The sequence below is a fragment of the Miscanthus floridulus genome, chromosome 1, assembly GCF_019320115.1.
Source record: "Miscanthus floridulus cultivar M001 chromosome 1, ASM1932011v1, whole genome shotgun sequence".
Taxonomy (NCBI): domain Eukaryota; kingdom Viridiplantae; phylum Streptophyta; class Magnoliopsida; order Poales; family Poaceae; genus Miscanthus; species Miscanthus floridulus.
This window is the reverse complement of record NC_089580.1, coordinates 86,995,988-87,011,907: the sequence shown is the minus strand read 5'-3', so window position 1 is coordinate 87,011,907 and position 15,920 is coordinate 86,995,988. Positions and strand designations below refer to the sequence as shown.

The window sequence follows — 15,920 nt, the reverse complement described above, 5'->3', positions numbered from 1 at the left end:
GAAACGAAATAACTCCGTCTTTATTATGTTCTTAGCTGTTGGGTGCAGAAAGATGCACGTTGCTGCCACGAATGAGACTAGTCCCTGCCCCCCTTGCATTCAATTCCGGTTGGTACATAGCCATAGTACAATATACTGTAGCATAGGTGACCAATACAGTACAATACAAAGAGAAAAATACTGCCCATCGCCATGCATCATCGTCACAATGAATTTTCTTTCCTTTTTTTTTTAATAACCTTAGCTAGCAACCTTTGGCTTTGGGGTGGCGACGACTCCGTCGTTTCCTGCAAGCGCCCGGTACTTGTCCTTCCTGGTGAGGCTCGTGCACTCGTAGGAGAGCGTGGCGGCGATGAGCCTCTGGATGTAGTTGGCCACCTCGTGGCTGGTCCTGCCGCCGGCGCATGTGAGCTCCGGCGGGAGCTTGTTGAGGAATGTGACGACGTACGCCGGGCTCGGGTTCATGAAGAAGTAGAATGGGTCCATCCCCTTCCACCCCCTGGCCGTGGTGCCGTGGAACATGCTCATCCGGTTCTCCATGGCGACGGGCACCACCTCGTTGGTGAGCTCCGCGAAGAGCGCCGAGAAGCGCAGCAGGAAGGGCTCCCGGCACGTGGTCCCCTCGGGGCAGATGACGAGGTCGCCCTCGGCCAGCAGGTCCCGGATCATGGCGGCGTCCGTGGCGCGGTCCCGCGACAGGCGCACCGTCCGGATGGGCGACAGGAACTCGGAGAGGCGCGAGAGCGAGTAGGTGACGGCGGCGACGGGGCGGCCCAGGGCCGCGGACAGGAAGATGGGGTCCAGCAGCGTCCGGTGCGAGCAGGCGAAGAGGACACCGCTCCGGCCCGTGGCGCGCTCGGCGCGCGGCGGCGGCGGCGCGCCACGCACCAGGACGCGCACCCCCAGCGCCCAGAAGGCGTAGTACACCAGCGGCATGGGCAGCAGCGCCCCCGCCGCGATGCGGAGGCAGGCCAGCGCCAGGCCCACGGGGAACCAGAGCACCACCAGCAGCGCCACCAGCGGCGTCGGGCGGCGCACCAGGCGGCCGTCGTGGAAGATGACCGGACGAGGCAGCTGGTCCATGGGCAATGGCGGCTCCACCGGCGCGCGCGGTACGATGTACGCCTCCTGCATCATCCATCCATCCATTCAGGCGCGGCGCCCACAACTTTGCGTTAATGGCGAATTAAGAAGAGGGCAGGCATGGTCCCATCAGCATTAAAAGCCGTACTATACTAGTGCTAGCACAATGAATGAATATAAAAATTGAAGAGTGCAGCTACCACCACCGTGCGCCATCGATCAGTTTTTAGTGCTATACTGCTATAACGGCGGTGCTTTCCTAAAATTTATGTCACGTTAAATATTTAAATATTAATAAAAATTATTAAATATAGATTAATTATAAAACTAATTATATAGATGAAGGTTAATTTTTAAGATGATTTTTTAAGTCTAATTAATTTATTATTAGCATATGCTTGATGTAGCAACACGTTGTTAAATTATGGACTAATTAGGTTTAAAAGATTCGTTTTGCAAATTAATCGTAAGTTGTGCAATTAGTTTTATAATTAGTCTATATTTAATATTTTATATATATGTTAAATATTCGATGTGACAGGAATTTTAGTACCCGTAGTCTGATGAAACTGTATCAAGTGCCCCGAACTGCTACACTATTGCATTAGTTGTTCAGTCTACATACTAATGGACTGATGCCTATTGGAGACGAGACAATAGCCAAGGAGTAAGGAGCAAGGACAGGGGCACGTACAGGGCGGGCTTGGTTTGACTGCACACAAATCCATCGAAATCTCTCAGCTCAGGACAGGACAGACACGCAACAGTAGCAGCGGTACATGCATCGTCACTGTCCATCCCAGCTATCTAGCTAGGGCTAGTAAGCCCTTGCTTAGTTGTATCCTAACTTTTAAAAAGTTGCTATAGTATCTGTCGCATCGAATGTTTGCGGTCTGTGCATGGAGCATTAAATGTAGACGAAAAGAAAAACTAATTGCACAGTTTGGTGGAAAATTGCGAGACGAACGTTTTAAACCTAATTAGTCCATGTTTGAACACTATTTATCAAATAAAAACGAACATGCTACAGTAACCTCAAAATCCAAATTTCTGAAACTAAACGAGGGCTAACTATGGTTTGTTAGATTCACCTAAAAGGTTGTACCGGCGTCGCCGTGTAGATATACTTTTGGTGCGGCCAACCGCGTGTAGATTCACCTAAAAGTTACTGCTGCAGCTGGCTGGCCCTAGCTGTCGGCTACAGTAACTTATGAGGGAGAGCAGTCAGCTCAGCCAGCAGAAGCTGCCCAAGCTTCTGCCATATAGTAGTTGCATGTTTTACACGGAAACCACCAAAACTCAACGAGTTTCACCAACGCAGCTGGTTACACGGCCGACATGCAGGATGTCCAAAACACCAAATAAAGCCTACTACACGAGTTTGCTTTGTGTGTGTTGACTGATTAGGCAATCTTATCTTGCAGACAAAACAGAAAATGCTCGGTCTAACTACCGGCAAACTGGGGCGTAGACGTAGTTAACGCCAACCAAATAACTAGTTCAGTCCGTTCGGCTGGCTGGAGCTGAAACACTGTTCACCTACCGGTTTACAACAAATCAGCCGAAAACGACCAGCCGGCTTGAATCCAGCTCAGCCGAACAGAAATCAAAATCGATTAATGCCATGCCGGGTCCCGGCCCTGACCAACGAACACTCTTTTAGTGCACAAAGATGTGACCCAACCAGATTATTAATTAAACGTTATTATTATGTATAATATATTGCATATCTGAGCGCTCCAACTATATGTGCGGTGTGTACTTCTATTTAGTACTGGTAGTTGTGGGTTTGCTACGTACCAGTATGGAGAAAGGTGTATCATATCATATATCATATATGCATGCTGACTTGCTGATGTGAACAACCATCAGGTGCTTCAGAGATATAATAGCAGCATGTTTAAGAGCATGTTTGGAGCAGTATGCTTTGAACCAAATACAGCCTTCAGAAATTTGCAGGAACAATTTGCTTGTGGGTCTGTTTGGAACGGGAATTTCTATCTCCAATTCTGTATTTTTCCTATATATATGAATTTTTTTTGCGTTCCAAAGGAGCTCCTTGTTTTTCCACACATGGCTCACAGGGAAACTTGATAGTGTTAGTTTGTTCTCTACAACTAACTAATTTCTGTCAGGTCTATTGTGGAGATCTACTGTAATTCTCAAAAAAGGACGGCGAAGACATTTGAAGTCGACAACTGAACTGACTCGTGCATGCAATGCTACTAACTCGATAGCCGATCGATTCGATGGCCTCTGCATACATATACATATTGAGAATTCAATTCAATGGCCCCGTTTGGATGATATGGTTCTGTAGGAATTTGGATAGTTTGGAAGAATTCTGGAGGAATTTGTGAGAGGAAAACACTGTTCTAGATGAAAAAAAGAAGCGGATTAAGCCGAATTTAAGGGCACGCGAACGGGCTAATATCGATTTACAAACAAGTTGAACACTTTCTTTTTCTTTTTTCGTCGTGTGCCAGCTAGGCAGCTAGCTAGTGTGTGTAGTAACTCTGATCCACACCACAACAGTGCCATATATCTCTCCAATTTATGGAGGGAACATGCAAAAACCAGCCCCTGGCTGCAAACACATGCGTGCGATGATGCAACGCGGTTCGCCCGGTACCACATCCACATGTGCAATATATATATATATATATATATATATATATAGCTTAAACTTGTTTCTCCAATTACACGGTGGCAAGTGAGAGTACAGCATTCACTCCACGGCCAATAATTCTCTGCAGCTCGATTTTGTATCTATTTTTTCACATAGTGGTTCAACTGTTGTAGAAGTTTGTGTGTGTGCGCGCGCGGGGGAGGGCGATCACTTATTTTTTGTGAAACTCGTGCATTCAAAACATTTGAATTCCATGAACAAGTTGGTGCTTGTACGAATACGGAATTACAGTGTATATTTATTTATACATAGAAAGAGAAGAGAGTCAATGAAGGGGTAGGTAATACGGAATATTTGGGGAGTAAATATGTACAGTGTTGTGAGAATTGGTGTCCTGGCCGTACCTTGCACATGCTCATGAAGGGGTAGTCGGAGCGGCTGTCCCCGAGTCCGACGTCGGGCGCGTCGCCGTCGCCGTCGGCGGCCAAGATCTCCCTTAGCGCCTCGGCCTTGCGCCTGCCGACGAGGACGCCCCTCACCATGCCCGTGGCGCGGCCGCGCCACGTGGCGAGCTCGGTGCCCGCGACGGCGTCGGCGCCGAGGCAGTCCCTGAGGAAGGGCTCGGCGAAGACCCTGGGCGTGGCCGTGAGCACGACGCGACTCCGCGCGCACGCCGAGAACACGCGCCAAGCCGCCGGGTGCACGTCGGCGGCGTAGAACCGTGGGAGCACGGCGCGCGCCGCGGACTCGACGTCGCGCACCCGGGCGCCCGCCGTGGCCGCGAACACCAGCACGCGCGCGCACGCGGACTCCGACGCCAGGAGGAAGCGCAGCGCGGCGGCCAGCGGGGACAGGAGCAGGAGGAGGAGCAGGCGCGGGACGCCGCCGGTCTCGAAGGCCACCAGCGCGTAGTACGGGAACGCGCTGCGGGAGCGGAGCAGCGTGCCGTCAAGGTCCGCCACCACGGAGGAGTGCGCGCCGAGGCCCGAGGCGTCGCACTTGTCCACCGTCGGGAACGGCTCCACTCCGGCCGCAACCACAGCCTCCACCGCCTCCTCCATGGCTTTAGCTCTCTGTTGTGAGACCGACCTGGCACTGCGCACGCGCCTGCGAGCTCTCACTCTCTCGCACTGCGCACTGCGCACGGCGTGCCAGCTCGAGCTCGATCTGGCTGTGCTCGCGCGGGCATGTATATATGTATATATAGGGGGTGGCGCGGCGCCCGTGCCCGCGTTTGTGGCGAGGTGGAGCGGTATGGTTGGTTGGTGAGCGGTAGGGATGGGCTATCATTTCCATTTCATTACAAACTTTTGGCTAGGGTCGAGTGAGAGTTTGTGCTGGTTGTACTTTTAGCGATTGATATTATCTAGATGGTTTGGTGATGATTGGGAGCTTGGTGATCTTTGATGGTGATTGTGGGAAACCCAACTCATGTTGTAAGCCGTCGTGGACAATTCACCGTGCCGGAGTGGCGAAGAATACTTGATCCTTATACAGATCACTAAGGGGGAGCGATACCCTTGCATGCACGAGTGCTCCGACGAGGACTAGTGGGGAGTTCTGACTTTACAATACCTTGGAAAAACACCACTGTATTCTTATCCCTCTTTTTACATTACATATTTACTTTTGTGCAATTACATCGATGTATGTCTTTATATTCTTAGAATTGTCATGCTAGTGTAGGATTGGAACTAGGTTGTAAAACTTTTGTGCATAGGCTAGAAAACACTATTAGACACAAAAAGGGTAATAAAATGGGCTAATTGTTAGATTTTAATTTCGCGAGAATTTTAGATTAGCCCAATTCACCTCCTCTCTTGAGCATCTTGGTCGTCCTTTCAAGATACACTAGTGGAATGCTTGTGACTAGTTGAAGTGCATCTTGTGCATGATTCTTGCGGCACCCAAGTTGTGGGTCTATCTTATCGTGCTAGTTAACGTGCGAATCATCATTCGATGACTTGCCACAAACGTGGACGTAGGTTGCCGGCAAGCAACTGAACCACGAGGATAAATCTTGTGTTCGTGTATTGCGTATGGTGGTTTGCATACTGCATGCTTGCTCTTTGCATTCATATCTTGTGCTTTGTTTGTGTGGTGGTTGCTTTATTTAGCTTGCTAGAGTAGCATAGTCCTAGTTGTTAGTTGCTTTCATTTGTAGCTATCTAGTTAGCTTCTTAGCTAGTTGTTTTGTGTTGTGCTGTACTCCCTCCGTCCCAGAATATCTGTCGTTCTCGCTTCCCGAGAAACAACTTTAACAAAATATATATTAAAAAATATTATTATTTATGGTACATAATTAGTATCATCGGAAAGATATTTGAATCTAGTTTTTTAATAAATTTATTTGGAGATACAAATGTTGCTAGTATTTTCTACAAATCGAGTCAAACTTGTGACACGAAAACCGGAAACGACAATTAAATCGGGACAGAGGGAGTATAGTAGAATTCAAAGCTACTAGACTTGTGTAGGGTTTTGCTTGTAGGTGAGAAATAGAGCTAGTGCAAAGTAGAGGCTTGTAGGGCTTATTATTGTATTAATCACTTTTGCACTAGTGTTGTGAAGTTTGTATGAAATTTGTATCGCTTCACACGTCTAGGGATACAACTCCTCATCGTTGCACATACAATACAGACAAAACTCCATTCACCGCACATGTTTAGCATCTGAGGTGTAATGAGTATTCAACTGTACTCGGCAAGACTTGATCACCTAAATTAAAGTTAACACACACACATATAGTTAGTGCTTAGGCTAGTTTGGCTATACATAATAATTGAGGTTTTTATGGTTCACTAGTTTTTTCCGGTCACACATGATAGAATTTTGCTATGTTTGTATGGGTGCAAATACATGTGTTTTTTTATGTTTGATATAGAGGTTTTGACTTTTACATATGTATTTGCGATTAGCTAGTCTAACTCTATGCTAGTTGTATATATATAATTGATCTTTTTCTAGTCACATATGACCGTTTTTTTATTCCCATCCATACAAGTAAGGTTTCTTTATTTCACTACCTATCCCTGTCCTCTGTCACTAGAAGACCCTTTCGCACGCCATGTTAGCTGTGGCCGTTCACAAGAAAAACATGCCAATGTTGGTATTCGCTAAAATGCAAGGACATGTTAAAGGTAGATGTAGCTGTTATTAGCTTAAATGCTAGAACATGTGAAATTTATGGTTTGTTAATTAGTGGACAAGGGAATCAAAGGATTCTATGGTCAAACATGAAGCTAAGTTTTTGCGATTGATCTTAAAACAATTTATGGTTGGAATAAATGAAATTTTATGGACATCAATTAATTTTGATATAAAGATTTGTGATCTAATTTTGGATTTTTGCAATATTTATTTTGGCACTATTGTGCAGTGGTAGGGTCAGGTGGGCTGTTGGCTTGAGGCCCAGACTCGGTGCCGCACCATTTAGCGCCAAGGTCGACGCCATGACTCACGACATCAAGCTATGCCACGTAGCCGCCACGCTATAACCTGGCCGCAAAGATCGGCGCCAAAGCCCGTGATGTTGAGACATGCAATCTTGAGTGAGTAGGCGTGTCTGATCCACCTCCCATCATATGGTCTAATTAGTGTTTAGTGGGCTAGATGATGCTTGCCATATAGTGACGTCGCTGGATTGTAGACTCGGGAGGCTTCAATTTCTCATTTATTGTCAAGGATGGGCACTTGGCACCATCGTATCTACTCCCTCCGTTCCTTTATATTTGTCGCTATGGAATATGTGTGTGTCAAACTTTATCAACTTTGGCTGGATTTATGTAAAATATTAACTTGTATCTCCAAAAAATTTTTATTATAAAATATATTCAATGATCTATCTAGTGATACTAATTATATATCATAAATATTAATATTTTTCTTATACATATTTGGTCAAAGTTGAGTAAATTTGATTTCTCGAAAATTTAGAACAACAAACCAAAAGGGACGGAGGCAGTATAACATATGTCAAGTGTAATATCAACAAAGTCTTCACCGTTCTAGCTAGTACTACTAGTAAAGTTGCAGGCTGCAGGAAATGGTTCAGCTGATGGGGCCAAGAACGCGTAATGTTTGGGAGCAATCAATTTGCATCCGGTCGAACCACTCCACTGAAAACTGCCGCTTATTGGATAAATCTTCTCCCAATTTACTCAAGCTAGCCACAAATAAGTGAGCATTTTCCATACAAAATGTGGTATATAAAATACAACTTTGTTGGCTTGTTATTCTTTTACAAAATATCAAGTGCGAGCTATGAATCGAAGTTGTGGGGGGATGCAACACCTTAATTGTGTTTGTTTTTTACTCTGTTTACACTCAACAAAAAATTAGGCCGTCCATAGCCTAGTTTTTCTCATATATCAATAAGATTTGCAGCAAAGTTTTTGTTGTCTACTTGTAATAGTAAGTCATAAAACAAATCTATATATCCATATTATGGCATACGAGATGAGAATACATGTCGCCTGCTAATTTGTGCTAAGGAGGTGGAGACGAGACAACCATATAGCAGCCAGAGTGTTGTGTGTACGATGCATAGGAGCAGGGGCGGAACCAGCCTAATTTAGGGTAGTCCGGGGACTACCCTAGATTTTACCAAAATTATTATTACTTGTTAGATCTAGAGAGTTCAAAAGTCTAACATTCTTAAGTATTTCAGTCCCAAACTAAGGACTTGTTTGTATCTTCTCATCTAAACTTTAGAGCTAAAGCTCTAAACATGTGATCTAAAATTAGCTCTAAACTCTAGCCCACCCCACGTTAGAGCTTTAGATCTCAAAAATGATCTAAAGTGCTCTAAAGTTTTTAGAGCTCTAAACTTTAGAGGAGATGATCCAAACAAGCCCTAAATCTCTCCCCTCGACTAGTGCTCAATTACGCTTGGTATATATCCACCGGGTTCAGATTATATCTTAGATTATACACCGTATTGATTGTGAGATATTTTTGTTAGGCATACGACAGGTTCAAATTCTAGGGCCGCCACTGCATAGGAGACGCGCGCAGCTCCTCCTTTGGTTGCGTCAGTCTGCAAGCTATTGCCCTATTCGTTTGGGCTTATTTGGCTGATAAACCATGACTGAAAGTACCGTTGACTGATTTGGTGTGAGAGAAAAATATTATTCGTTGGCTAAAAAAGTACGGCTTATAAACCAAACAAACCCAAACAAACATGGTTTATAAGGCAAATCCACTATGGATGATGCTTCTATCACTTGGACTTGGTAGATTATATTGATGGTTGCCAACTAATGCAAGCGTGTAGCCAAATGGAACGCTCAGAAAAAAAGGGGTTTTTGATACGATACCCCCGAGTGTCTCGGTCGTTTAGATCCTCTTGAACGAGCACCGGATCACCCGTGGCTCCGCCGGCCGGTTGCCCTCTCCCTCTCACACAAACTCAGCATACTATTACTAGTAGAGGAGAAAGTAACAGGTTAGTTCGTATAGTAACTATCAAGTAACTAACCAACCAACCAACCAGCAGTGGTGGTCGCTGGAAAAATGTCAGTTCAGACTGCGCATCAAATCAACGGATCGGAAGATGAAGAAGAAGCAGCATTTAGACGCTTCTTGTTCCGTTTGATATGATGAAAGAGGAGGAGGCAGCTAGCTAGGTAGCGGCCATGCCGGTGGTTCAACTCCCGGTCTGGATGAGGGCACACCAACTCAGGTGACGCCCGGGATTCCGACCGATTCCATTCCATTCTTCTCCGCTCTTTTGCTGTGCCCATCCATCACGTTCGATCCGAATCCGACTCCCCTCTCCCTCTCCTCCGATCAGGCTTCAGGCCTTCGCTCTCGGCCGGCCCTCCTTGAGTCCTTGTCCTATGCTTCTGGCTTCTGAGACGCACAGCACAGCCACACCCACACCCACACGCACGCATCATTCTCTGGCGCTCTGCTGCCGTGCAGGTGCTCCTCTGCATCTGCATGGATATGATAGGGAACCTGCTGCATCTGCATATGCCTTGCCTGCATTCATCAGAGAGACCAGTAAACAAATGGAAACGAGACACCAAAAGTTCAGTAGGGTGATGCTGGTGCTGCCTGCCTGCCTCTGCCTCTGCCTGGGTAACAACAACAGGATGTCTCGGGTCGCCATCACCATGTCGTGCCTTGATTCAGCCGCGTATGTCGCCTCTACCTGTATGGGCGGGCAATGGCCACAGCCTGAGCCCACAGGATATCCATCCACCCATCGCTTTTCCAAGGATCACCGGTGATACCAGCCTTATGGGCAGGATGTATACCATAGTATAACCCACAAACACACGACTGACTTATGGTCTATTTCAACCTATTTAATGCTTATGTTATCAACAAAAAAGATCTATTTAATGCTTCCAAGCAATCACAGTAAGTACGAATATGATTTGTATGAACCATTTTATTGTTTCTTGATGTAAAAAACAGAGCAGACATAAATAATATGAGCTTAATTACGATATTTTTAGAACCATCAGCATAAATAAGTTTAGTCTGAATTTTGTCCAGAGTTTTCAAAGTCTGATATTATAAAACCAAGAAAGATGACTTTTCCTGTGCTTGAATTTGCAGGACCAAGAATTCAAAGTCTTCGAGCATCAGAGCGCAACTTGGAGGAAAGCAAGTGTCCCTTGATCATTTTGAATCCCATTCGCATTAATTCATTTATAAGCATGCATGTGTCATGACGAGCAAAACATAAGGACTTCCTAGGGGTTTTTGGAAGGATAGTAAATGCTTATCTGCTTTACCTTTTATTTATGATATATGATGACCTTATAACATGTTCATACACCTTATTAATGAATACGGAATTGTTCATGAGAGCACATGATGAATTTAATTAAAAAAACATGGAGTGACAACCCAGAAAAACAGTGCAACCACAAGATTAATGTTCGGTCTTAGCTAATTAATTAGGGGATGACATTAGTCTCATAGTGACATGGGTACAGAAGAAGGCTTCTATGCAAGATAGGCTTGGTACGGGAGTTGTTCCTAGACTTGCCAAGACCTTGATAATGGGAGATTGCTCCTATGCGTGCTCTGTGAGAACGAGACATATAACCATATAGGAGACTCTTTGGAAAGGCCTCGCGGTGAAACCCAACCACACACCTACAAAGCGTGAATGTGTCTGATCAGCATGGCAAATGGGAATCACGACTTGTCGGTAAAGTGCGCAACCTCTATAGAGTTTTAAAATCTGTTATAACAGTCGTGCTCACGGTTAAGAGCGGCCTGGACCCTCGCATAATACTTGAACTAGAACTGTTAATATTATGGATATTTAGGTTTATGATGGCTTATGTTTATACATGCTTTACTTTTTGTTCTTTGATTTACTTACAAATTTTTGTTAAGGGCTATGGGATCAACATACTTTATTAGTAAGCAGATTGCTAATAAAATATGCCAACTAAAAGCTCATGGCGTTCTAACCAGAGCCAGCTTTTTTTTTTGAGCCTATGCATATCATTTGTTCCAACATTTGCTGGGTATGCATGGTATTCACGCTTGCTTTATTATTATTTTGGCAAAATTCTGGATGGGTAATCAGACAAAGGATGTGGAAGATTGGGTGTTCTGCTGCGAGTTACTTTTGATACGTTTGTGTTACTTTTGTTAATGACTTTGAGTCAGTTTTCTAATAATGAAGTCTTCTATTTAAAGTAGTGTTCAAGTTGACCGTTCCCACCAGAACAGCTAGCGCGAGGAAGGTCGAAGCGTCGTCGTATCCACACGGAGCCCTTGGCCTGGCCTCTTAGATCAGAAGCGAGGATGGCGGCGACTGTGACTAGGCGATGGTGGAGGCGGCGTGACGGCGGGAACAATGACCTTGTCCCCATGGACGCCCAAGAAACGATGCAATTTCACGCGCGCACCTCCCCGTTCCCCTTCCCTTTGGGTTTTAGGCGCTGCTGACGCCACGGAACCGAATGATTGTGATGCGTTTGGCAGAGCAAGAGGAGTTGGTTCGGATGCTGGAGGCGCAGCAGATCCACCGTTGGAGGGTGCGTTTCAGATTTCTGATTCCTTCGGCCTGGTGTGGGCGCAGGGCTTTGGTTTGTGTCTCAATTTTGGCCATTTCGTCCTCACATCGCCTACTGTTTTGTGCAGCGCATCTTCGCAGGGTTCCTCCTAGGTTACGCGGCCTTCCTTGTCTACTACAGTTTCTGGTTGTTTATGCCCAACTGTTGATGTACACCTGCCATCATTTGGGGCCCCAAGTTAATTCAGGGACCACACAACGAGTTCCTTTTATGTTGGATTAGGATCATAAATATCAAAAATCATGTTATTCTGTTTTGTATACTTCTTAAGCTTTGTTGCTTCTAGATAACTGAAATGCTTGCAGTATTGAAAATAATTAATCACTAATGTATGCTTGGCGCTACGAAGAATCAAGTTTTGCTTGTTGGTATACTATTATCTATTTGCCTTAAACTATGCTTCTCAAATTAACAGCGGTACCATGCTTACTTCATGGAAGATTTGCCTGCTCCAATGGTCATAATTGCAGGTTTGGTATCTCCTTCAACCATTTGGTTTTAGCTTGCAAAATTCTAAACAAACCATGTGTTGATGCTTGTAACTGATTTTTTTTTTTGGATCACATTGTTGTTTAGTCAAAGTTGACTAGGGTGCTTACAATTTGATTGGCCACCTAAAACAATTGTGACCTTCTCCATTTATAGAACACAGATTTATTATACTGTACAATCGATGCTCATATAGGAAACTATTTGCATAGTTATTTACAATGCTTATTTCTTAGTTCTGCCAGGGCTTTCCCTTATCATTTGCATCAAAAGGCAGCTTACACTCAGCAAGTGTTCATGATTACGATTTTATTAGTATCCTAATTGCTACCAGTAGATAGTTGTACCTTAGGAGTCTGAAAGAGGTTGGGGAAAGACTGATACTGGTACCTTACCAGTACCTGGTTGTTATTAACCTATTCCATTTTGGATTCCCATTTTATCCTAGGATCCCCAAATAAAATGGAGAACTCAGTGCTCATAGCCTGATAGGCACAAAGGCATATATATTACCCAACCTAAAACAGTTCTCCCAACACTTTGATATGAAGATACATAAATGTTAAATTGCAGATTGGATAGCTGCTCTAGCATGCCTATTTGCTATTAAGGAAATACTACAGAATTCAGGCCCATCAAAGAAGTGGATGTGGTACTCGTGCTATATTGGCATTTTGGTAGCCATCTTTTGGACATACTACATCTTGAGGTATATCATCTCATCGGGCTGTTCATCTCTTTTTTCCTTCCTGCGTCAATCAAATGCTTTGCTAAAGTGTTAGCATTTGAAACAACTTCTACCATGCCAGTACTATTCTAGCTGTTGCAGCTACATTAACACACAGCAAACCATTCTAGATATGTCTTCTTCTGACCGTTGGTGTTGTAGGTTGCCAAGAATTCGATGGGATGTTGCATGGCTCCCACTCGGCCCTTTGATGTATGATGAACTTGAATCTCTCTTAAATCTTCTTTCAGCAGCTACTCATGAATAATAACTAACATACTATTGTCTTGTATATATGTGCTACCGTGCAGGGCAGGTGCATTGAGCCTTTATGTGGACCATGTGCTGCTGGAGTCAATGCAAGATATCAGCACATTGAGAAGTTACATGTATAACTTCAAGGCCTTGTAGTTTTGAGTATAGTTTCCCTCGCTCCTGTGTAGTTATATGTGGAACAGATTTAGGCCATTTCTCCTTTTTTTTGTGGTGGAGTTGTGGAGGTACCTTGTTACATGGTGTGTTAACATTGAATTTTTAACCTCAGTGATAACTTGTGCATCATTTTCGCTTTTGCGGCGGGTGTATGTACAAGCTGTGATGTCAATGGGCACCACAGCTGTTTGAAACATTCCCCCGCTTCTACTGATGTTCATGTTTGTATTAAAAACTGATGATTTTAGAGGGTATATAACACCGCAAGGAGGGTTTTAGTTCTACCACTGCAAATACCCCATTATGAATTTTTCATTTCAAAATTTTGGGATTTTATTTTTTGTGAGATAGGATTGGATGGTATGCATTTTAGTGAGGACACGTTTGGTTTGGGGACTGCTATTTCGTTGGACTACGAGGGCTATCACGATCATGTGTGCAGGTTGGTCCGTATAAATTGATGATCTCGATTTCGTGATTTTTTGTTCCGGACGATGGGGCAACTGATGGAGGTGAACAGAGAAGGAGCGTGAACAAGGTAAATGTTGACGATTTGATGCATAGGTGGATCGCTAATGATAAGCCATGGGCGTCCTGTTCGGACGGACCCCTCTGCGTGCGTGTCACCCGCGCCTGCTCCTTGTGCCCCGCCCACGTCACCCGCGCCGCTGGCTCCATCCACCTTGCTCTGCCGGCAGGAAGGGGAGGCCTGCGCCACCCAAGTTCCCCACCAAGTAGGCCATGACTGCCGACAACGTTTTCAGATATGTTGCAAGCCTATGTTAAGTGTTTCATCTGGATGTTGCATATGTTGTTATAGCTATACACGCATGTTTCAAGCGTATGTTTCAGATATTTTCAGACTTATGTTGCAAGTGTTTCATCTGGATGTTGTATTGTAAAAGTAGATCTGTATGTTGCATTTCTTGCTAGGGCTATACACGCATGTTTCATCTGTTTTCAGACGTATGTTGTAAGTGTTTTATCTGAATTTGCATATGTTGCAAGTGTACGTTTCGAATGTTTCATCGGTTTCAGGCGTATATTGCAATTGTTCCATATAAGTGTTGCAAAAGTGGATCTGGATGTATGTGTGGAAGAAGCCTAAGCCCTCGGTGGTCCAGGTGCTGCGGCTCCCTGGTGTGGCGACGATGGAGGCCGCGAACACGAGAGCGGTGAGAACAGGATGCCGCGGTGGATCGATCGGGATGTGGAGCAGAATGGGCATGGGCGCGACGCATTGGGCGGGATGGGACGCGGGCCTTCATGCTGCGTGCGTTGGAGCAGAATGGGCATGGGCGCGATGCGGCGTGCATCAGGCGCGGGCGTGGGAGCACGCTGTATGCAGGCGTCTTGGCGCTAGTCGCGGATTCCTTATAAGAGATACTCCATAACGAGATGTAAATGGTTGGAAAGGGTAAAAAATCCTTCTGTGTGAGCCTGGGTCTCCAGATCGTCTGGCAGGGTCCACCGCTAACAACGGAACACAAACAGATACTCGCCGCGCTCTCGCTTCCTGTCTCGGGGTCGCTCTGCCGCCGCTGCTGGGGCCGACATGTCCCCGGACCCCATCGCCGCCCTCAACAGGCACTCCCAAGCCCCAAGCACAGTTCGCTGCTCTGCTTCCATTGGCAGAGACAACGGAGTTCAGTGCCCGTCGATTTCAACTGAAGGTCTGAAGCTGATCGAACCCAGCAAATTACGCCCTTTCTGTGTGCAGGTCTGAGGAGGTACTGCAGACACAAGACTGCAACATAATTCTGCGAGGACACTAGACGAGATGATACGAGAAGGTCTGCTCTATCTCCTGATCCAATTCACCTACAGCACCGTATGGGACTTTGACCCTTTCCCTTTATCTATTAATATTAACATTGTGAGTTTGTGACATGAATCCTGTTTTTTCGGCTAGGAGGGCATGATTTTGAAATAGCTCTCTTGTGTCCTCCAGCTGCTACCAGGGTGTATGAAGTTGAAGCAGGGTTACACCAAGGAAATGGGATTGATCGATGAGATTAAATCCCGTGGACTCATATGGATGTCGTAATATATAGCACTCTTGGGGGTCGCGTCACATGTTGCGATTAGTGGTCGTAGCAAGTTCTGGGACGAGGGCGTACATGTTATCTACGTAAATTGACACCAATAAGTTGATACAAATGCCGTAAAAAAAATGTAGATACAAAGTTTATCATCATTAAGATAGAAGTGCTACTAGACATACGAGTTACTACACTAACACTGTACAACATAAGTTGCTAAATAAACTTTGAGACAGCATAGTTTTGTACTAGACATATATACTAGACAAACTTAAAATTGTTTGACTTCTTAAAAAAAATAAGAACTGTATTTTTTTATGGAGGGAGTAGCTATTAAACCCCATGCTCATATGCATGCATGACGACCGAGCGGGTCATATCTATAGTAAAGGAAATAGGACCTGTTTGGATCCATGCATGTAGCTATTTAGATCCTTAGCTAATAACTCAGCCAATCTCTTACCTAT

The 15,920-nt window shown here is 45.0% G+C and overlaps 2 protein-coding genes across 3 annotated transcripts; one reads left to right on the top strand and one right to left on the bottom strand.

Moving 5' to 3' along the window:
• Positions 1-2: 2 nt before the first annotated feature.
• LOC136537191 (glycerol-3-phosphate acyltransferase RAM2-like) lies at positions 3-4,897 on the bottom strand. Its single transcript, XM_066529245.1, has 2 exons — positions 4,117-4,897; positions 3-1,128 (listed from the first exon to the last, which is right to left on the bottom strand). Exons 1-2 carry the CDS (start codon positions 4,771-4,773, stop codon positions 241-243), a joined length of 1,545 nt encoding a protein of 514 aa, XP_066385342.1. The 5' UTR covers positions 4,774-4,897; the 3' UTR covers positions 3-240.
• Positions 4,898-11,437: 6,540 nt separating this feature from the next.
• Positions 11,438-13,582, top strand: LOC136489084 (uncharacterized). Of its 2 annotated transcripts, none has more exons than XR_010767411.1 (5): positions 11,438-11,724; positions 11,831-12,233; positions 12,876-12,961; positions 13,142-13,192; positions 13,291-13,582. XR_010767411.1 is itself a non-coding variant. In XM_066485813.1 (5 exons), exons 2-5 carry the CDS (start codon positions 12,197-12,199, stop codon positions 13,388-13,390), a joined length of 324 nt encoding a protein of 107 aa, XP_066341910.1. In that variant the 5' UTR covers positions 11,439-11,724; positions 11,831-12,196; the 3' UTR covers positions 13,391-13,582. The 2 variants fall into 2 exon arrangements, 1 of the variants encoding a protein (XP_066341910.1); XM_066485813.1 differs by having other exon boundaries at positions 11,439-11,724; positions 12,826-12,961.
• The last annotated feature ends 2,338 nt before the right edge of the window (positions 13,583-15,920 follow it).